This window comes from Aquarana catesbeiana, linkage group LG10, assembly GCF_042186555.1.
Source record: "Aquarana catesbeiana isolate 2022-GZ linkage group LG10, ASM4218655v1, whole genome shotgun sequence".
Lineage (NCBI taxonomy): Eukaryota > Metazoa > Chordata > Amphibia > Anura > Ranidae > Aquarana > Aquarana catesbeiana.
The window spans coordinates 1220412-1242854 of NC_133333.1; the positions used below are offsets into that span (position 1 = coordinate 1220412).

At 48.7% G+C, this 22443-nt stretch overlaps 1 protein-coding gene across 2 annotated transcripts; it reads left to right on the forward strand.

The window, feature by feature from the left end:
- Positions 1–284: 284 nt before the first annotated feature.
- C1QC (complement C1q C chain) lies at positions 285–12705 on the forward strand. 2 transcript variants are annotated; one of them, XM_073601422.1, is made up of 3 exons: positions 285–419; positions 10909–11070; positions 11847–12705. In XM_073601422.1, the coding sequence occupies exons 2-3, from the start codon at positions 10920–10922 to the stop codon at positions 12401–12403; spliced, it is 708 nt and encodes a 235-aa protein (XP_073457523.1). In that variant the 5' UTR covers positions 285–419; positions 10909–10919; the 3' UTR covers positions 12404–12705. The 2 variants fall into 2 exon arrangements, with proteins under 2 accessions (XP_073457523.1, XP_073457524.1); XM_073601423.1 differs by lacking the exon at positions 285–419 and adding an exon at positions 1065–1088.
- The last annotated feature ends 9738 nt before the right edge of the window (positions 12706–22443 follow it).

The following is a 22443-nucleotide window of genomic DNA, read 5'->3' on the forward strand; positions in this document are numbered from 1 at the left end:
GGGAGAATCCCTAACTATCGCCCTGCCACCCACCCTGATCTGCAGACTGGGGGGCCCACCAATCACCTCACATGACAATATTCCACCCCAGGTCAGAGACCCCATTGCTACATTGGTTAGATCTTGGGGCTCTTCAGCAATGACTGGGGGCCCTGTTCATGGCTCCCCTGGGGGCCCCCCTCACTGTTCTGGACATCTGTGATTTCCTTCCCCATGGCTGGCTGAAGAAAGCAGAAATGAAAGTGATTGGTCATGGGACTCTGCGGGGGGGGGGGGGGGGGGGCAGATTGCCAGCGATATGCGGGAAGGATGGGGAAGTGAAAGTGGTGATTCCTGGGGGGGGGGATGGGGGGGAGTGTAGAGCTGATTATAGCAGAAGATTTCCACTTCACGAGAAGCGTCCACGAATCACCCACCAGGTAAGTGCCCACCACTGTCTGTAGGGTAATGATCTGTAATCACCAATCAGATTCCAGCTTTCTTAGGTGCAGAGCAGTCAGAGAGGTGACAGGTGGCTGCTGATTGGTGGATTTTATTCTGATGAATGTGGGGCTCCCGGCAGCTAGTAGAAGTACCTGAATCTGTCCTCCTATCAGCTTCCTTCCTGAGGAGGAGGGGCGGGGTCAGAACCAAGGGTTTATGAAAGGGCCCCAAGTTCTGGAATGTCCATTCTTCCCATATTGTAGAGACGATCCACGCACCCAGACAGTGCCAGGGCCCCAATGGGATTTCGGGCCCCATAGTAGTCACATTGTGTGCTATGGCTGTGTATTCACCATTATCAGCTGACCACACACCTTCCAATCTGATTGTACAATCCTATCTACAGGGGTGCAGTCTGAGGGCTGATTGGACAGACAAGGAGATTGTACAATCATATTCTATCGTGTATGGCCAACTGGTTAAAGGATGAGAGGGGTGACCTCCATTGTCCAATCACAGGCCGGGGGAGGTCTGGTGACTACAGAAGTCGGAGTCAGGGTCGGGACACGGGGTGGGCAGGAGGGGCAGCTGCCATGGGCGCTGTGATATCATGTGAGGTGGGGGGAGGGGGTGTTGAAGAGAGAGTACTGGAAGGAGTATCAGGGGTACTGTGGGAGGAGATCTTTGGGGGATGTATGTTTGGGGGTAATTGTGTAGATTAGTGTGGTGGAGGGGATCTTTGGGGGATGTATGTTTGGGGGTAATTGTGTAGATTAGTGTGGGGGGAGGGGATCTTTGGGGGGATGTATGTTTGGGGGTAATTGTGTAGATTAGTGTGGGGGGAGGGGATCTTTGGGGGGATGTATGTTTGGGGGTAATTGTGTAGATTAGTGTGGGGGGAGGGGATCTTTGGGGGGATGTATGTTTGGGGGTAATTGTGTAGATTAGTGTGGGGGAGGGGATCTTTGGGGGGATGTATGTTTGGGGGTAATTGTGTAGATTAGTGTGGGGGAGGGGATCTTTGGGGGGGATTTATTTTTGGGGGTAATTGTGTAGATTAGTGCGGGGGAGGGATCTTTGGGGGATGTATGTTTGGGGGTAATTGTGTAGATTAGTGTGGGGGGAGGGGATCTTTGGGGGGATTTATGTTTGGGGGTAATTGTGTAGATTAGTGTGGGGGGAGGGGATCTTTGGGGGGATGTATGTTTGGGGGTAATTGTGTAGATTAGTGTGGGGGGAGGGGATCTTTGGGGGGATGTATGTTTGGGGGTAATTGTGTAGATTAGTGTGGGGGAGGGGATCTTTGGGGGGATGTATGTTTGGGGGTAATTGTGTAGATTAGTGTGGGGGAGGGGATCTTTGGGGGGATTTATGTTTGGGGGTAATTGTGTAGATTAGTGTGGGGGGAGGAGATCTTTGGGGGATTTATGTTTGGGGGTAATTGTGTAGATTAGTGTGGGGGGAGGGGATCTTTGGGGGATGTATGTTTGGGGGTAATTGTGTAGATTAGTGTGGGGGGAGGGGATCTTTGGGGGGATGTATGTTTGGGGGTAATTGTGTAGATTAGTGTGGGGGGAGGGGATCTTTGGGGGGATTTATTTTTGGGGGTAATTGTGTAGATTAGTGTGGGGGAGGGGATCTTTGGGGGGATTTATGTTTGGGGGTAATTGTGTAGATTAGTGTGGGGGAGGAGATCTTTGGGGGATGTATGTTTGGGGGTAATTGTGTAGATTAGTGTGGGGGGAGGGGATCTTTGGGGGGATGTATGTTTGGGGGTAATTGTGTAGATTAGTGTGGGGGGAGGGGATCTTTGGGGGGATTTATTTTTGGGGGTAATTGTGTAGATTAGTGCGGGGGAGGGATCTTTGGGGGATGTATGTTTGGGGGTAATTGTGTAGATTAGTGTGGGGGAGGGGATCTTTGGGGGGATGTATGTTTGGGGGTAATTGTGTAGATTAGTGTGGGGGGAGGGGATCTTTGGGGGGATGTATGTTTGGGGGTAATTGTGTAGATTAGTGTGGGGGGAGGGGATCTTTGGGGGGATGTATGTTTGGGGGTAATTGTGTAGATTAGTGTGGGGGGAGGGGATCTTTGGGGGGATTTATGTTTGGGGGTAATTGTGTAGATTAGTGTGGGGGAGGGGATCTTTGGGGGGATTTATTTTTGGGGGTAATTGTGTAGATTAGTGTGGGGGAGGGGATCTTTGGGGGGATGTATGTTTGGGGGTAATTGTGTAGATTAGTGTGGGGGAGGGGATCTTTGGGGGGATGTATGTTTGGGGGTAATTGTGTAGATTAGTGTGGGGGAGGGGATCTTTGGGGGGATGTATGTTTGGGGGTAATTGTGTAGATTAGTGTGGGGGGAGGGGATCTTTGGGGGGATTTATTTTTGGGGGTAATTGTGTAGATTAGTGTGGGGGGAGGGGATCTTTGGGGGGATTTATTTTTGGGGGTAATTGTGTAGATTAGTGTGGGGGAGGGGATCTTTGGGGGGATGTATGTTTGGGGGTAATTGTGTAGATTAGTGTAGGGGGAGGGGATCTTTGGGGGGATGTATGTTTGGGGGTAATTGTGTAGATTAGTGTGGGGGAGGGGATCTTTGGGGGGATTTATGTTTGGGGGTAATTGTGTAGATTAGTGTGGGGGCAGGATATTTTCGGGGGGAATGTATGTTTGGGAGTAATTGTGTAGATTAGTGTGGGGGGAGGGGATCTTTGGGGGGATTTATTTTTGGGGGTAATTGTGTAGATTAGTGTGGGGGAGGGGATCTTTGGGGGGATGTATGTTTGGGGGTAATTGTGTAGATTAGTGTGGGGGGAGGGGATCTTTGGGGGGATGTATGTTTGGGGGTAATTGTGTAGATTAGTGTGGGGGGAGGGGATCTTTGGGGGGATTTATGTTTGGGGGTAATTGTGTAGATTAGTGTGGGGGGAGGGGATCTTTGGGGGGATTTATGTTTGGGGGTAATTGTGTAGATTAGTGTGGGGGGAGGGGATCTTTGGGGGGGTGTATGTTTGGGGGTAATTGTGTAGATTAGTGTGGGGGAGGGGATCTTTGGGGGGATTTATGTTTGGGGGTAATTGTGTAGATTAGTGTGGGGGGAGGGGATCTTTGGGGGGGATTTATGTTTGGGGGTAATTGTGTAGATTAGTGTGGGGGGAGGGGATCTTTGGGGGGGATTTATGTTTGGGGGTAATTGTGTAGATTAGTGTGGGGGAGGGGATCTTTGGGGGGATTTATGTTTGGGGGTAATTGTGTAGATTAGTGTGGGGGAGGGGATCTTTGGGGGGATTTATGTTTGGGGGTAATTGTGTAGATTAGTGTGGGGGAGGGGATCTTTGGGGGGATTTATGTTTGGGGGTAATTGTGTAGATTAGTGTGGGGGAGGGGATCTTTGGGGGGATTTATTTTTGGGGGTAATTGTGTAGATTAGTGTGGGGGAGGGGATCTTTGGGGGGATGTATGTTTGGGGGTAATTGTGTAGATTAGTGTGGGGGGAGGGGATCTTTGGGGGGATGTATGTTTGGGGGTAATTGTGTAGATTAGTGTGGGGGGAGGGGATCTTTGGGGGGATTTATGTTTGGGGGTAATTGTGTAGATTAGTGTGGGGGGAGGGGATCTTTGGGGGGATTTATGTTTGGGGGTAATTGTGTAGATTAGTGTGGGGGGAGGGGATCTTTGGGGGGGTGTATGTTTGGGGGTAATTGTGTAGATTAGTGTGGGGGAGGGGATCTTTGGGGGGATTTATGTTTGGGGGTAATTGTGTAGATTAGTGTGGGGGGAGGGGATCTTTGGGGGGGATTTATGTTTGGGGGTAATTGTGTAGATTAGTGTGGGGGGAGGGGATCTTTGGGGGGGATTTATGTTTGGGGGTAATTGTGTAGATTAGTGTGGGGGAGGAGATCTTTGGGGGATTTATGTTTGGGGGTAATTGTGTAGATTAGTGTGGGGGAGGGGATCTTTGGGGGGATTTATGTTTGGGGGTAATTGTGTAGATTAGTGTGGGGGAGGAGATCTTTGGGGGGATGTATGTTTGGGGGTAATTGTGTAGATTAGTGTGGGGGGAGGGGATCTTTGGGGGGATGTATGTTTGGGGGTAATTGTGTAGATTAGTGTGGGGGGAGGGGATCTTTGGGGGGGTGTATGTTTGGGGGTAATTGTGTAGATTAGTGTGGGGGAGGGGATCTTTGGGGGGATGTATGTTTGGGGGTAATTGTGTAGATTAGTGTGGGGGGAGGGGATCTTTGGGGGGATTTATTTTTGGGGGTAATTGTGTAGATTAGTGCGGGGGAGGGATCTTTGGGGGATGTATGTTTGGGGGTAATTGTGTAGATTAGTGTGGGGGAGGGGATCTTTGGGGGGATGTATGTTTGGGGGTAATTGTGTAGATTAGTGTGGGGGGAGGGGATCTTTGGGGGGATTTATTTTTGGGGGTAATTGTGTAGATTAGTGTGGGGGGAGGGGATCTTTGGGGGGATTTATTTTTGGGGGTAATTGTGTAGATTAGTGTGGGGGGAGGGGATCTTTGGGGGGATTTATTTTTGGGGGTAATTGTGTAGATTAGTGTGGGGGGAGGGGATCTTTGGGGGGATTTATGTTTGGGGGTAATTGTGTAGATTAGTGTGGGGGAGGGGATCTTTGGGGGGATGTATGTTTGGGGGTAATTGTGTAGATTAGTGTGGGGGGAGGGGATCTTTGGGGGGATGTATGTTTGGGGGTAATTGTGTAGATTAGTGTGGGGGGAGGGGATCTTTGGGGGGATTTATGTTTGGGGGTAATTGTGTAGATTAGTGTGGGGGGAGGGGATCTTTGGGGGGATTTATTTTTGGGGGTAATTGTGTAGATTAGTGTGGGGGAGGGGATCTTTGGGGGGATGTATGTTTGGGGGTAATTGTGTAGATTAGTGTGGGGGAGGGGATCTTTGGGGGGATGTATGTTTGGGGGTAATTGTGTAGATTAGTGTGGGGGAGGGGATCTTTGGGGGGATGTATGTTTGGGGGTAATTGTGTAGATTAGTGTGGGGGGAGGGGATCTTTGGGGGGATTTATGTTTGGGGGTAATTGTGTAGACTAGTGTGGGGGGAGGGGATCTTTGGGGGGATGTATGTTTGGGGGTAATTGTGTAGATTAGTGTGGGGGAGGGGATCTTTGGGGGGATTTATTTTTGGGGGTAATTGTGTAGATTAGTGTGGGGGGAGGGGATCTTTGGGGGGATTTATTTTTGGGGGTAATTGTGTAGATTAGTGTGGGGGGAGGGGATCTTTGGGGGGATTTATTTTTGGGGGTAATTGTGTAGATTAGTGTGGGGGAGGGGATCTTTGGGGGGATGTATGTTTGGGGGTAATTGTGTAGATTAGTGTAGGGGGAGGGGATCTTTGGGGGGATGTATGTTTGGGGGTAATTGTGTAGATTAGTGTGGGGGAGGGGATCTTTGGGGGGATGTATGTTTGGGGGTAATTGTGTAGATTAGTGTAGGGGGAGGGGATCTTTGGGGGGATGTATGTTTGGGGGTAATTGTGTAGATTAGTGTGGGGGGAGGGGATCTTTGGGGGGATGTATGTTTGGGGGTAATTGTGTAGATTAGTGTGGGGGGAGGGGATCTTTGGGGGGATTTATGTTTGGGGGTAATTGTGTAGATTAGTGTGGGGGGAGGGGATCTTTGGGGGGGTGTATGTTTGGGGGTAATTGTGTAGATTAGTGTGGGGGAGGGGATCTTTGGGGGGGTGTATGTTTGGGGGTAATTGTGTAGATTAGTGTGGGGGAGGGGATCTTTGGGGGGATGTATGTTTGGGGGTAATTGTGTAGATTAGTGTGGGGGAGGGGATCTTTGGGGGGATGTATGTTTGGGGGTAATTGTGTAGATTAGTGTGGGGGAGGGGATCTTTGGGGGGGATTTATGTTTGGGGGTAATTGTGTAGATTAGTGTGGGGGGAGGGGATCTTTGGGGGGGTGTATGTTTGGGGGTAATTGTGTAGATTAGTGTGGGGGAGGGGATCTTTGGGGGGATGTATGTTTGGGGGTAATTGTGTAGATTAGTGTGGGGGGAGGGGATCTTTGGGGGGATGTATGTTTGGGGGTAATTGTGTAGATTAGTGTGGGGGGAGGGGATCTTTGGGGGGATTTATGTTTGGGGGTAATTGTGTAGATTAGTGTGGGGGGAGGGGATCTTTGGGGGGATGTATGTTTGGGGGTAATTGTGTAGATTAGTGTGGGGGGAGGGGATCTTTGGGGGGATTTATTTTTGGGGGTAATTGTGTAGATTAGTGTGGGGGGAGGGGATCTTTGGGGGGATTTATGTTTGGGGGTAATTGTGTAGATTAGTGTGGGGGGAGGGGATCTTTGGGGGGGTGTATGTTTGGGGGTAATTGTGTAGATTAGTGTGGGGGAGGGGATCTTTGGGGGGATTTATGTTTGGGGGTAATTGTGTAGATTAGTGTGGGGGGAGGGGATCTTTGGGGGGGATTTATGTTTGGGGGTAATTGTGTAGATTAGTGTGGGGGGAGGGGATCTTTGGGGGGATGTATGTTTGGGGGTAATTGTGTAGATTAGTGTGGGGGGGAGGGGATCTTTGGGGGGATTTATTTTTGGGGGTAATTGTGTAGATTAGTGTGGGGGGAGGGGATCTTTGGGGGATGTATGTTTGGGGGTAATTGTGTAGATTAGTGTGGGGGGAGGGGATCTTTGGGGGGATGTATGTTTGGGGGTAATTGTGTAGATTAGTGTGGGGGGAGGGGATCTTTGGGGGGATTTATTTTTGGGGGTAATTGTGTAGATTAGTGTGGGGGGGAGGGGATCTTTGGGGGGATTTATTTTTGGGGGTAATTGTGTAGATTAGTGTGGGGGGAGGGATCTTTGGGGGATGTATGTTTGGGGGTAATTGTGTAGATTAGTGTGGGGGAGGGGATCTTTGGGGGGATTTATGTTTGGGGGTAATTGTGCAGATTAGTGTGGGGGGAGGGGATCTTTGGGGGGATGTATGTTTGGGGGTAATTGTGTAGATTAGTGTGGGGGGAGGGGATCTTTGGGGGGATGTATGTTTGGGGGTAATTGTGTAGATTAGTGTGGGGGGAGGGGATCTTTGGGGGGATTTATGTTTGGGGGTAATTGTGTAGATTAGTGTGGGGGAGGGGATCTTTGGGGGGATTTATTTTTGGGGGTAATTGTGTAGATTAGTGTGGGGGGGGATCTTTGGGGGGATATATGTTTGGGGGTAATTGTGTAGATTAGTGTGGGGGGAGGGGATCTTTGGGGGGATTTATTTTTGGGGGTAATTGTGTAGATTAGTGTGGGGGGAGGGGATCTTTGGGGGATTTATTTTTGGGGGTAATTGTGTAGATTAGTGTGGGGGAGGGGATCTTTGGGGGATTTATGTTTGGGGGTAATTGTGTAGATTAGTGTGGGGGAAGGGATCTTTGGGGGGATTTATGTTTGGGGGTAATTGTGTAGATTAGTGTGGGGGGAGGGGATCTTTGGGGGATGTATGTTTGGGGGTAATTGTGTAGATTAGTGTGGGGGGAGGGGATCTTTGGGGGGATTTATTTTTGGGGGTAATTGTGTAGATTAGTGCGGGGGAGGGATCTTTGGGGGATGTATGTTTGGGGGTAATTGTGTAGATTAGTGTGGGGGAGGGGATCTTTGGGGGATTTATGTTTGGGGGTAATTGTGCAGATTAGTGTGGGGGGAGGGGATCTTTGGGGGGATGTATGTTTGGGGGTAATTGTGTAGATTAGTGTGGGGGGAGGGGATCTTTGGGGGGATGTATGTTTGGGGGTAATTGTGTAGATTAGTGTGGGGGGAGGGGATCTTTGGGGGGATTTATGTTTGGGGGTAATTGTGTAGATTAGTGTGGGGGAGGGGATCTTTGGGGGGATTTATTTTTGGGGGTAATTGTGTAGATTCGTGTGGGGGAGGGGATCTTTGGGGGGATTTATGTTTGGGGGTAATTGTGTAGATTAGTGTGGGGGGAGGGGATCTTTGGGGGGGATGTATGTTTAGGGGTAATTGTGTAGATTAGTGTGGGGGGAGGGGATCTTTGGGGGGATTTATGTTTGGGGGTAATTGTGTAGATTAGTGTGGGGGAGGGGATCTTTGGGGGGGATTTATGTTTGGGGGTAATTGTGTAGATTAGTGTGGGGGAGGAGATCTTTGGGGGATGTATGTTTGGGGGTAATTGTGTAGATTAGTGTGGGGGGAGGGGATCTTTGGGGGGATTTATGTTTAGGGGTAATTGTGTAGATTAGTGTGGGGGGAGGGGATCTTTGGGGGGGATTTATTTTTGGGGGTAATTGTGCAGATTAGTGTGGGGGGAGGGGATCTTTGGGGGATGTATGTTTGGGGGTAATTGTGCAGATTAGTGTGGGGGGAGGGGATCTTTGGGGGGGGATTTATTTTTGGGGGTAATTGTGTAGATTAGTGTGGGGGGAGGAGATCTTTGGGGGGATGTATGTTTGGGGGTAATTGTGTAGATTAGTGTGGGGGGAGGGGATCTTTGGGGGGGGATTTATGTTTGGGGGTAATTGTGTAGATTAGTGTGGGGGGAGGGGATCTTTGGGGGGGGATTTATTTTTGGGGGTAATTGTGTAGATTAGTGTGGGGGGAGGGGATCTTTGGGGGGTGTATGTTTGGGGGTAATTGTGTAGATTAGTGTGGGGGAGGGGGTCTTTGGGGGGATGTATGTTTGGGGGTAATTGTGTAGATTAGTGTGGGGGAGGGGATCTTTGGGGGGGATTTATGTTTGGGGGTAATTGTGTAGATTAGTGTGGGGGGAGGGGATCTTTGGGGGATGTATGTTTGGGGGTAATTGTGTAGATTAGTGTGGGGGGAGGGGATCTTTGGGGGATTTATGTTTGGGGGTAATTGTGTAGATTAGTGTGGGGGAGGGGATCTTTGGGGGGATTTATGTTTGGGGGTAATTGTGTAGATTAGTGTGGGGGAGGGGATCTTTGGGGGGATTTATGTTTGGGGGTAATTGTGTAGATTAGTGTGGGGGGAGGGGATCTTTGGGGGATGTATGTTTGGGGGTAATTGTGTAGATTAGTGTGGGGGGAGGGGATCTTTGGGGGGGGATTTATTTTTGGGGGTAATTGTGTAGATTAGTGTGGGGGGAGGGGATCTTTGGGGGGATGTATGTTTGGGGGTAATTGTGTAGATTAGTGTGGGGGGAGGGGATCTTTGGGGGGATTTATGTTTGGGGGTAATTGTGTAGATTAGTGCGGGGGAGGGATCTTTGGGGGATGTATGTTTGGGGGTAATTGTGTAGATTAGTGTGGGGGGAGGGGATCTTTGGGGGGGTGTATGTTTGGGGGTAATTGTGCAGATTAGTGTGGGGGGAGGGGATCTTTGGGGGGATGTATGTTTGGGGGTAATTGTGCAGATTAGTGTGGGGGGAGGGGGTCTTTGGGGGGGATTTATTTTTGGGGGTAATTGTGTAGATTAGTGTGGGGGGAGGGGGTCTTTGGGGGGGATTTATTTTTGGGGGTAATTGTGTAGATTAGTGTGGGGGGAGGGGATCTTTGGGGGGGGATTTATTTTTGGGGGTAATTGTGTAGATTAGTGTGGGGGGAGGGGATCTTTGGGGGGATTTATGTTTGGGGGTAATTGTGTAGATTAGTGTGGGGGGAGGGGATCTTTGGGGGGTGTATGTTTGGGGGTAATTGTGTAGATTAGTGTGGGGGGAGGGGATCTTTGGGGGGATGTATGTTTGGGGGTAATTGTGTAGATTAGTGTGGGGGGAGGGGATCTTTGGGGGGGGATTTATGTTTGGGGGTAATTGTGTAGATTAGTGTGGGGGGAGGGGATCTTTGGGGGGGATTTATGTTTGGGGGTAATTGTGTAGATTAGTGTGGGGGAGGGGATCTTTGGGGGGGATTTATGTTTGGGGGTAATTGTGTAGATTAGTGTGGGGGGAGGGGATCTTTGGGGGGGATTTATTTTTGGGGGTAATTGTGTAGATTAGTGTGGGGGGAGGGGATCTTTGGGGGGGATGTATGTTTGGGGGTAATTGTGTAGATTAGTGTGGGGGGAGGGGATCTTTGGGGGGGGATGTATGTTTGGGGGTAATTGTGCAGATTAGTGTGGGGGGAGGGGATCTTTGGGGGGGATTTATTTTTGGGGGTAATTGTGTAGATTAGTGTGGGGGGAGGGGATCTTTGGGGGGGTCGTTGCCCGGGGCGATAGATGCCCTTGTTAGTTCCTCAGCCATTGTTTGCTGTGGCCACCAATCAGATCGCATTGCCAGGATTTGGGGGGAGGAGGGGCTATTACAGTAAAGTGGGGCAAGTCAGACGATCGACACCCCCAGATTCAGAGTTCCACTTTAATGCCATATTGTGCGGTGATCGTATGTCCGGCGTTGTCTGCGCACGGTGCCCAGAGGGGGCGTGTCCAGCCAGGAGCCGCCATGTTCCAGGTTGGGGGTGCAGACGGTGAGGACATACGGCGCACTATGATGTCATTGCTGACGCCCCTCTCCCTCTCTTCTCCTCCAGATTGTGTGAAGATGATTGTGGGGCTCATCCTCATCTCCCTCCTCCTATTGGTGGACAGCGGAGAACCGCCATGCTCCTCCCCCATCCCAGGTCTCCCTGGGATTCCCGCAAGTCCGGGCAGAGACGGGCGGGACGGCCTGAAAGGCGCCAAAGGAGAGAAAGGTAAGATCCCGGCCAATGACCATTTATATCACAGAAGACACGCCCATCTCCGGGCCACGCCCATGGCGCCAAAGTCTGAATACTTCTACATAGAAGACGTAGCTGTTCCTTTAATGTAGTCGTGTTCTGGGGGGTCCCGGGGGGGGGAATATTCTAGAAATGAATTGGTTGGATGGACGCCCCTCACATGTAGGATCTGCATCATTAACGATCGGTAATTCCTCCCTACAATATCTCATACTTGGGGGGGGGCTCCTGATAGCCCCCCCAGGGCAGAGTCCTTACCCTCCCCCAAGTATTTCGGGGTGACACAAAACATTCAGAGGTCATTTTCTGCTCATAGACCAGAGACAAAAGTCTGTGTGAGTCCAGCCAGAGGGGCCCTCAAGGGCCCCATATCACCTACTACAGATGTCAGTGTGGCGCCCATATGGCGAAATCCCATCATTCTCATGGAAGAGTCGGGCTAGCCAGGGGCGGAGATCTTATTATGAGGATCGATACGTGTGTGTGCTCATCATCAATAATCAATCCACATTTTAAGTGGCATTTTGTGGGTGTGTCCTATCCTCGGGGGTGTGGTCTGTACCGTCTGTAATGGGGCCCTAGTGGAAGATTTATTCTGTCACTTCGAAGGGTCATTGTCTGGCAAGCCTGGACAATTAAAAAAAAAATTCATTCTCATAAACTCCGCCCAGTGCCCATATAGCCCCACCCCCGCGGTTCTTTCCTCACCACCTGTGTGTCTATCTGATTGAGCTCTTCTGTCTTTGCAGGTCTGCCTGCGCGATCGAACATGTCCGGACTGAAAGGGGAAAAGGGAATGGAAGGCCCAAAAGGCCCATTGGGGAAAAATGGCCCTAAGGGACCCCCAGGGACCCCAGGAGAGAAAGGTGAGCGGGGCCCCCAAGGGGACAATGGGATGCCCGGTAACTACAAGAGTCAGTATCAGTCGGCATTCACTGTGAAAAGAAACACGGTCGAACACCCCCAGCCCAACGTCCCGATCAAGTTCAACGAAGTCATTACCAACATCGACAACGACTACAACCGGGAGACGGGGAAGTTTGTGTGCCGCATCACCGGGCTCTACTACTTCGTGTTCCACACCTCCCAGTCCCAGAACCTGTGTACCACCCTCCGCGTGGATGACGACATCAAGGCCAGCTTCTGTGACCACCTCTCCAATACTCATCAGGTCACCTCGGGGGGCGTCCTCCTCCAGCTGAGGAGGGGACAGGAGGTGTGGCTGGTCGCCAATGACTACAACGGCATGGTCGGCATCGAAAACAATGACAGCGTCTTCACCGGCTTCCTGGTCTTCCCAGGTTAAGGAGGACTATGTGGGTGGAGCTTCAGTCACATGTGTGGTCTGTGAAGGGTGGAGCTGTAAAGCATGTAAGTGGGTGGAGACAGATATGAAATGGGTGGAGCTTGTCCAGTGCTGGTAGGCACATGCCTTACTTTCCTACTACTAGTTGATTATTGTAGTTGGCCACCATACTGCTTAGATTGTAAGCTCCTCAACACAGACCCCCTCCCCCCTCTTATCTCCGCATTATCTGTATTTCCGCTCTCACCCTCTATAAACAATGTAACATTTTATCTTTTCAGTAAATAAATGTGTAAGACGTGTCATTGTGTCCTATTCCTGGGGACCCTGCGGAGGACTGACAGTCCTGAAGATGTTGAAGGGTGCTGGGGGGGGGGAGGGCAGCCATGTTTATTGGGGAGGAGAATCCTGTGTGCACCAGGGGAAGGGAATCTGTGGGGACACAATATTCATTATACTAATTCTAATAATGTCCTAGTCCTTGTTATGTATGTAGCAATAACTCACGGTGGAGCTGCTGGTTTAAGTGGGTCTGTTACCTTCACCTTGCTTCCCTCTGTTACACCGGCACCAGGTCTAGGGGTTCCGTGGATCTAGGGGTTCTGTGGATCTAGGGGTTCTGTGGGTCTAGGGGTTCTGTGGGTCTAGGGGTTCTGTGGATCTAGGGGTTCTGTGGGTCTAGGGGTTCCGTGGATCTAGGGGTTCTGTGGGTCTAGGGGTTCTGTGGGTCTAGGAGTTCTGTGGATCTAGGGGTTCTGTGGGTCTAGGGGTTCCGTGGGTCTAGGGGCTCCGTGGGTCTAGGGGTTCTGTGGGTCTAGGGGTTCTGTGGATCTAGGGGTTCTGTGGGTCTAGGGGTTCTGTGGGTCTAGGGGTTCCGTGGATCTAGGGGTTCTGTGGGTCTAGGGGTTCCGTGGGTCTAGGGGCTCCATGGGTCTAGGGGTTCCGTGGATCTAGGGGTTCTGTGGGTCTAGGGGTTCCGTAGCTCTAGAGGTTCCGTGGGTCTAGGGGTTCCGTGGGTCTAGGGGTTCCATGGGTCTAGGGGTTCCGTGGGTCTAGGGGTTCTGTGGGTCTAGGGGTTCCGTGGATCTAGGGGTTCTGTGGGTCTAGGGGTTCCGTGGGTCTAGGGGCTCCATGGGTCTAGGGGTTCCGTGGATCTAGGGGTTCTGTGGGTCTAGGGGTTCCGTAGCTCTAGAGGTTCCGTGGGTCTAGGGGTTCCATGGGTCTAGGGGTTCCGTGGATCTAGGGGCTCCATGGGTCTAGGGGTTCCATGGGTCTAGGGGTTCTGTGGGTCTAGGGGTTCCGTGGGTCTAGGGGTTCTGTGGGTCTAGGGGTTCCGTGTATCTAGGGGTTCTGTGGGTCTAGGGGTTCCGTGGCTCTAGAGGTTCCGTGGGTCTAGGGGTTCCGTGGGTCTATGGGTTCCATGGATCTAGGGGTTCCGTGGGTCTAGGGGTTCCGTGGGTCTAGGGGTTCTGTGGGTCTAGGGGTTCCGTGGGTCTAGGGGTTCCATGGGTCTAGGGGTTCCGTGGGTCTAGAGGTTCTGTGGGTCTAGGGGTTCCGTGGGTCTAGGGGCTCCATGGGTCTAGGGGTTCCGTGGGTCTAGGGGTTCTGTGGGTCTAGGGGTTCTGTGGGTCTAGGGGTTCTGTGGGTCTAGGGGCTCCATGGGTCTAGGGGTTCTGTGGATCTAGGGGTTCTGTGGGTCTAGGGGTTCCGTAGCTCTAGAGGTTCCGTGGGTCTAGGGGTTCCGTGGGTCTAGGGGTTCCATGGGTCTAGGGGTTCCGTGGGTCTAGGGGTTCTGTGGGTCTAGGGGTTTTGTGGGTCTAGGGGTTCCGTGGATCTAGGGGTTCTGTGGGTCTAGGGGTTCCGTGGGTCTAGGGGTTCCATGGGTCTAGGGGTTCCGTGGGTCTAGAGGTTCTGTGGGTCTAGGGGTTCCGTGGGTCTAGGGGCTCCATGGGTCTAGGGGTTCCGTGGGTCTAGGGGTTCTGTGGGTCTAGGGGTTCCATGGGTCTAGGGGTTCCATGGGTCTAGGGGTTCCGTGGGTCTAGAGGTTCTGCGGGTCTAGGGGTTCCGTGGGTCTAGGGGTTTTGTGGGTCTAGGGGTTCCATGGGTCTAGGGGTTCTGTGGATCTAGGGGTTCCGTGGGTCTAGGGGTTCCGTGGGTCTAGAGGTTATGTGGGTCTAGGGGTTCTGTGGGTCTAGGGGTTCTGTGGGTCTAGGGGTTCTGTGGGTCTAGGGGTTCCATGGGTCTAGGGGTTCCGTGGCTCTAGGGGTTCCGTGGATCTAGGGGTTCCGTGGATCTAGGGGTTCCGTGGGTCTAGGGGTTCTGTGGGTCTAGGGGTTCCGTGGGTCTAGAGGTTCTGCGGGTCTAGGGGTTCCGTGGGTCTAGGGGTCCTGTGGGTCTAGAGGTTCTGCGGGTCTAGGGGTCCTGTGGGTCTAGAGGTTCTGCGGGTCTAGGGGTTCCGTGGGTCTAGGGGTCCTGTGGGTCTAGAGGTTCTGCGGGTCTAGGGGTTCCGTGGGTCTAGGGGTCCTGTGGGTCTAGAGGTTCTGCGGGTCTAGGGGTTCCGTGGGTCTAGGGGTCCTGTGGGTCTAGAGGTTCTGCGGGTCTAGGGGTTCCGTTGAGTTTACTGCTAGACGACACACGCACCAACACTGAAGTACGTTTTCAATGCTTTATTAAACAGTCAAACTTTAGGAAGTAGCAGGAAAGAGACGGAAAAGGAAACCTTCAGGAGAAACTCAAATATCTTCTTCTAATATCTTAGTGCCAAATGTCCCGGTAGAATTCAGATAATTATGTGGAATACGTTCCCCTCATGGGATACACTCTTTGCTCGTCTGGATAGGCCTCTCTCACTGGTCTAGCAGCCAGTACACAGCACAAATCAAAGTCTCTGCCACAGACTCACTTGGGGGGGTAAATCTGCACGATCCTCTGCCACAGGATGTATCAGATCTTCTGCAGTGAACAGTCGGTCACAGTGCCTGAACCTTTAACCCGAACCGGCGACACTATGCTGTAGAATTACTTCTTTTGGATACGTCCTCCAACCGAGTCACCAGGTCCCTCTATAGACCAGCACGCTGCATGATCTCTCCAAGACGGGTCCTCCCCTGGGATCTCCTCGGCTGTCCAGCTTCGTCACACAGGACCGACAGCTCAGGACCATTCCTCGGCCGCGGTGGTAGACCCCAGACAAGCCTCTGGACCCACCTCTGCCCCGTAGCATCGTGGGCCTCCCGATCAGAGGACCATGAGGTAGCTCCTTAACGCATACCTGTCGGTCAGGAGAGCTGTAAAACGAACCCCTAAACATGGCGTCTGTCCCATAAATACCCTCCCCCAGAATGCAACTCGGAGGACCACCTCCACCGAGTTATCTCCGGGACAGAGGAGCATCTATACACTTCTACACATTGTCCTTCCAACACTGACTAATGGTAACAGCGACACCCACCGGTCAGCACGGAGCACACACAACGTCAGCCAAGCGGGAACAGAGGCGGACTTTTAACCTTCCTAACACCCAATTTACTAATTTTACCTAATCTGTGGTAGATTGTAAATCTATCTACATACTCCCCCCACTACAATAGACGTTGTCCCCAACGTCTGTCCTGACACAGTAACTCTCAAGCCTGAGAGTAGCATTTGAGTTTCTCCTAACTTTAGATAGGCAAAGAGAGATAAAGGACGGTATAAAGACATTATAAGACTTATATCTATAAAACATGTTCACAGCCGCAAACAAAACCACAATATACATTCTTTTTATTTTACATCCTCACTAACTATCTGAAAAGCCTCCCAGCTCTATATATGATCCGAAGAGCCCTGAAAAAGGAACATATTTAAACACACACATATATATATATATATACATCCTACGCAACGCCAGGAGCAAAGCTTCATGTAAAATGAGACTCTCTTCCTAGGATTTGCACTTTTGGAGTCCATCCCGGCACAAGAACTTTCCTTATAAAAAAAGAAAAAGTTTTGGGACTTTAAATGAGGCACCAAAGGGAATCTCGCCTCCATCCCGGTCATTGGTTATAAAAAGGAGGAGAAGTGGGACTTTAAATGAGGCACAACGCAGGTCAAGTGACCAAAATTCATTTATTGGTGTGTAAAAAACATTTCGGGCATCCAACCTCTAAAATGCTGCGGGCATCAAGCCTCTATATAATAAACCATGGATTGATCATACATAAGATACACATACGCTGCACAATAAGTCATGATCCACACAGAGAGCAAAGATAACAATCAACATACATGTGTACAATTGTTACTGTGATTAGACCCAAAGAGAGCCATGAAAATCAGGACAAATAATGCAAATAATAAAAAGGATTTAATGCCATGACAGATACTAAGGCTCCATTCACACTAGCGCATTTTTTGATGCATTTTGCAGAAATGCATGGGAATTTTTTAACATGGGTTCCTATGGAACATGTTCACATCAATGCCTTTTTGTACCTCTGCATTTTTGGAAAGGGTCAGGGACTTTTTTTCATGCAAAATGCAGCGTTTTGCATGCAATACAATTCAATGGACCAGCATCAAAAATGCATGTGCAGCGTTTTTACAGCGTTTTTGATGCGTTTTTGATGCGTTTTTGCCTTTTTTTTTTTTTTTTTTTTAAGACTGTAAAAAAAAACTGTAAAAAAAAAAACGCAAAACGCAAATCGCAGCAAAAACACCGCAAAAACGCTACAAAAACGCTACAAAAACGCTGCTCAAAAACGTGGCAAGCATGAAAAAAAAACTCCAAAAAACGCTCAAAAGCAAAATGCATAGGTGTGAATCGAGCCTTATAGAATTCAATGGACCAGCATCAAAAACGCAAGTGCACCGTTTTTGCAGCGTTTTTACAGCATTTTTGCAGCGTTTTTGATGTGTTTTTTTTTATTTTTTTTAAAAACTGTAAAAAAAAAAAAAAAAAAGCAAAACGCGGCAAAAAAGCTGTAAAAACGCTACAAAAACGCTGCTCAAAAACGTGGCAAGCATGACAAAAAAAACTCCAAAAACACTCAAAAGCAACATGCATAGGTGTGAATCGAGCCTTATGGAGGTAAATGGAATCATTGAAATCTTGGTATTCCATGATATGTGAAGATTGGAAATAATCAAAGCTCTACGCGTTTCGCAGTATAGCAACCGCTCATCAGGAGCATATGTCATGGAATGCTTCTAAAAAATATATTTTTATATAAAAAAAATATTTTCAGTAAATAAACAGGAAATGAAAAAAGGTTTTGTATACAAATATTTTACTTGTATAAAATGAATTAAAGGTTGTGCGTCCAAACTCACGTCTGCATCAGTGATCCAGTCAAACAATATCCAGAATCGCAGAGAGCTGCAATGCAAAGCCGCCCGACGCCGGGGTGGTCTGCGGGAATGAGAACAACAGCCATAGGCATAACCATTGCTGGAAGGTGCAATGAGTGTAGGATGCGGACCTCCGTGTGGGAAACCTAGATGAAACAAATCGTAGTGATGTGTGTAGGTGTGTGAATGTGAAAAAAAAAATGTGAAAAAGAGTGATGTGGGGACAAAGGTTGAAATAGGGAGAGAGAGTGGGATAGGAAGGGGTGGAGAAAAAGCCAAAATAAAAAGGAAAATTAGAAATTTCCCGCAGACCACCCCGGCGTCGGGCGGCTTTGCATTGCAGCTCTCTGCGATTCTGGATATTGTTTGACTGGATCGCTGATGCAGACGTGAGTTTGGACGCACAACCTTTAATTCATTTTATACAAGTAAAATATTTGTATACAAAACCTTTTTTCATTTCCTGTTTATTTACTGAAAATATTTTTTTTTATATAAAAATATATTTTTTAGAAGCATTCCATGACATATGCTCCTGATGAGCGGTTGCTATACCGCGAAACGCGTAGAGCTTTGATTATTACCAATCTTCACATATCATGGAATACCAAGATTTCAATGATTCCATTTACCTCCATAAGGCTCGATTCACACCTATGCATGTTGCTTTTGAGCGTTTTTGTAGTGTTTTTACCGCGTTTTTGCCGCGTTTTGCTTTTTTTTTTTTTTTTTTTTTTTTTTTTACAGTTTTTAAAAAAATAAAAAATAAAAAAAACACATCAAAAACGCTGCAAAAATGCTGTAAAAATGCTGCAAAAACGGTGCACATGCGTTTTTGATGCTGGTCCATTGAATTCTATTACATGCAAAACACTGCATTTTGCATGAAAAAAAGTCCCTGACCCTTTCCAAAAATGCAGAGGTACAAAAAGGCATTGATGTGAACATGTTCCATAGGAACCCATGTTTAAAAATTCCCGTGCATTTCTGCAAAATGCATCAAAAAATGCGCTAGTGTGAATGGAGCCTTAGTATCTGTCATGGCATTAAATCCTTTTTATTATTTGCATTATTTGTCCTGATTTTCATGGCTCTCTTTGGGTCTAATCACAGTAACAATTGTACACATGTATGTTGATTGTTATCTTTGCTCTCTGTGTGGATCATGACTTATTGTGCAGCGTATGTGTATCTTATGTATGATCAATCCATGGTTTATTATATAGAGGCTTGATGCCCGAAATGTTTTTTATACACCAATAAATGAATTTTGGTCACTTGATCTGCTTAGTGCTGCTGTGTGCTTCATTTAAAGTCCCACTTCTCCTCCTTTTTATAACTTTTCTTATAAAAGAAATCCGGCTATCAAACAGAAGTCCTTGGATTTAAACACAGAACAGGATCTGTAGATCTTGACCACGCAGATCTCTCTGCCCTGTCGCTATCTAACTAGCTAACGTCAAAGTGATAGTGTCCATAATTACCAGTAGAACCAAGGATCTGGTAGAGTCACATATTTTCCTTTTTTATCTACAGTGGTGATAAAATATACAGCATTGTCCTTTCCCGGTCTGCAGATCACCACTTTATCAGTATAGATATGCCGACCATAGTTCCAATGTACAAAGCATCCGTTAAAACGTTCATCCATCCGGACAGAACATCCAGTCTCTCTAAAGGACTTAGGCACAGACAAGTAGTCCCAAATAGCTTCATTGTACCAAAGTTCCCGATTAGCTTCAATCTCCCGCATGACATCCTGGGGCACATAAGGGAATTCTAATCCATACTCTGCGGCCACATGCTTGTTTAACATCCTTTGCAAGCAAGCAAGTTTTGGCAAAGATCTGTCTTTTCCCATACCAGGCGGTACACAGGAGTCTAATGACTTTTTCACCATAGACCCAGCCGGTGTCTGTAGTGAATCAATAACTGTAGACAAAGTCCCAGCAACAGCACTGTGCGTCTCCACACAGGGCGACGTCTTCCCAGAACTCAGGGCAGTCCATTCAGGAAGGGTCATTGTGGAGGCAACATCCTCGCCTTGTGACCACAATAGCTCTTGCGACATGGTTTCAAACAAGTCATCATCCCCGGAAAGATCCGACATGGATTCTATTTCCGAGTCTCTCAATTCTTCTGCTGGCAAATATTTATTGACAGTCCCCAACAATGGCTTACCCGTCCCAGGCGTAGACTTTGGTAGCTCCGGCTCAGGTAACCTCTGGGGTAGGCCTCGACCACGGCCACGAGAAGCCTTCACATAGCCCACCTTCTTCTGAGTAGGCACCACAGGAACAGGTGTAGTGGACTCAGGAATCACAGTAATGTCTCCTGATGAGACGGCAGCAGCAGTGTCTCTCTCTGAAACATTGTCGGTAGCAACAGGCGAAGTGGCGGCCCGTCGCTCTCTCTCTGCAGCGGTAGCAGCTTCCACTGTAGCGATACTTGTCACCCAATCCATCCGGTAGGCACGGGGTGGCATAGTAGGTGGCTCCACTACAAACAAATACTCTCCACACTGCGGACATCGGCCAAATGGACGAAGATGTACGGCCAATCCTCCACATCGGTGCCCAGTCCCTCAACATCTTCCGAGGTATACAGGACAAACTTCCCCTGAGGTTTCAATCAAACTCCAGTATCCGTGAGCAAAGTCCCAGATTGCACAGTATTCATCACGGTGCTTGCAGGGAACACTCTGGGTCCCACAACCGATTGTAACGCCGGAAAAGACATGGCCACACTCTGATCTTTTCAGCACGATCACAAGGCTTCTCTTCTCCTCTGGCGCCAAGTACACTACACGCGTCCCACGCGGTAGCAAGTAGGGTAACTCCTCCCACTTGTTCTTTCAGTCACGTAGCTCACGGGCCTTTCTCTGGCGCCATGAAACAACCCCTCACCACCTCCCATGCAATGACCCCTCACCACCTCCCATGCAATGACCCCTCACCACCTTCCAAGCAATGACCTCTCACTACTTCCCATGCAATGACCCCTCACCACCTTCCATGAAATGACCCTTCACCACCTCCCATGCAATGACCTCTCACCACCTTCCATGAAATGACCCCTCACCACCTTCCATGCAATGATCCCTCACCACCTTCCATGAAATGACCCCTCACCAATTTCCATGCAATGACCCCTCACCACCTCCCATGAAATAACCCCTCACCATCTCCCATGCAATGACCTCTCACCATCTCCCATGAAATAACCCCTCACCATCTCCCATGCAATGACCTCTCACCATCTCCCATGCAATGAGTGACTGAAACCGCTCATATTATTACTTCAACCTAATGGGAGTTGAATCATCTGAATGGATAAATAAAACATAAAGTCATGCTGGGAAATACTCGCCGCTGATTGAGGGAAGTTTAATTGTGTTTAACCAAAAATTCCTCCAAGCGGGCAGGAATGTTGTAGAATTACAGGCCAGCCGGAGAGAGCCAAAAATGTTTATAAAATCCAATCCATCATCAGACGACTAATACCCCCTGGAAATTAACCCTCTGATTCCCATCATCCCCAGATGGGAAAGATTTATCTAATTTACATACAGCTAATCTACTAAAAGGAGACGTGATTACTCCAGACATAAAGGAAGAGTATTCCCAGAGATAAGAGTATTCCCAGAGATAAAAGTATTCCCAGAGATAAGAGTATTCCCAGAGTTAAGGGTATTCCCAGAGATAAGAGTATTCCCAGAGATAAGGGTATTCCCAGAGATAAAAGTATTCCCAGAGATAAGAGTATTCCAAGAGATAAGAGAATTCCCAGAGATAAGGGTATTCCAAGAGATAAGAGTATTCCCAGAGATAAAAGTATTCCCAGAGATAAGAGTATTCCAAAAGATAAGAGTATTCCCAGAGATAGAAGTATTCCCAGAGATAGAAGAATTTCCAGAGATAAGGGTATTCCAAGAGATAGAAGTATTCCCAGAGATAGGAGTATTCCCAGAGATAAGAGTATTCCCAGAGATAGGAGTAATCCCAGAGATAGGAGTATTCCCAGAGATAAGAGTATTCCCAGAGATAAGAGTATTCCCAGAGATAAGAGTATTCCCAGAGATAGGAGTATTCCCAGAGATAAGAGTATTCCCAGAGATAAGAGTATTCCCAGAGATAGGAGTATTCCCAGAGATAAGAGTATTCCCACAGATAGGAGTATTCCCAGAGATAGGAGTATTCCCAGAGATAGAAGTATTCCCAGAGATAAGAGTATTCCCAGAGATAAGAATATTCCCAGAGTTAGGAGTATTCCCATAGATAAGAGTATTCCCAGAGATAGGAGTATTCCCAGAGATAAGAGTATTCCCAGAGATAAAAGTATTCCCAGAGATAAGAGTATTCCCAGAGATAAGAGTATTCCAAGAGATAAGAGAATCCCAAGAGATAGGAGTATTCCCAGAGATAGAAGTATTCCAAGAGATAAGAGTATTCCCAGAGATAAGAGTATTCCCAGAGATAAGAGTATTCCCAGAGATAAGAGTATTCCCAGAGATAAGGGTATTCCCAGAGAAAAGAGTATTCCCAGAGATAAGAGTATTCCCAGAGATAAGAGTATTCCATGAGATAAGGTATTCCCAGAGATAAGAGTATTCCCAGAGATAGAAGTATTCCCAGAGATAAGGGTATTCCCAGAGATAAGAGTATTCCCAGAGATAAGAGTATTCCATTAGATAAGGTATTCCCAGAGAT

Coding starts and splice junctions, on each gene's coding strand:
- C1QC (XM_073601422.1), top strand. CDS start 10,920: ATGATTGTGGGGCTCATCCTCATCTCCCTCCTCCTATTGGTGGACAGC. Junction 11,071..11,846: donor AGGCGCCAAAGGAGAGAAAG/GTAAGATCCCGG, acceptor CTGTCTTTGCAG/GTCTGCCTGCGCGATCGAAC.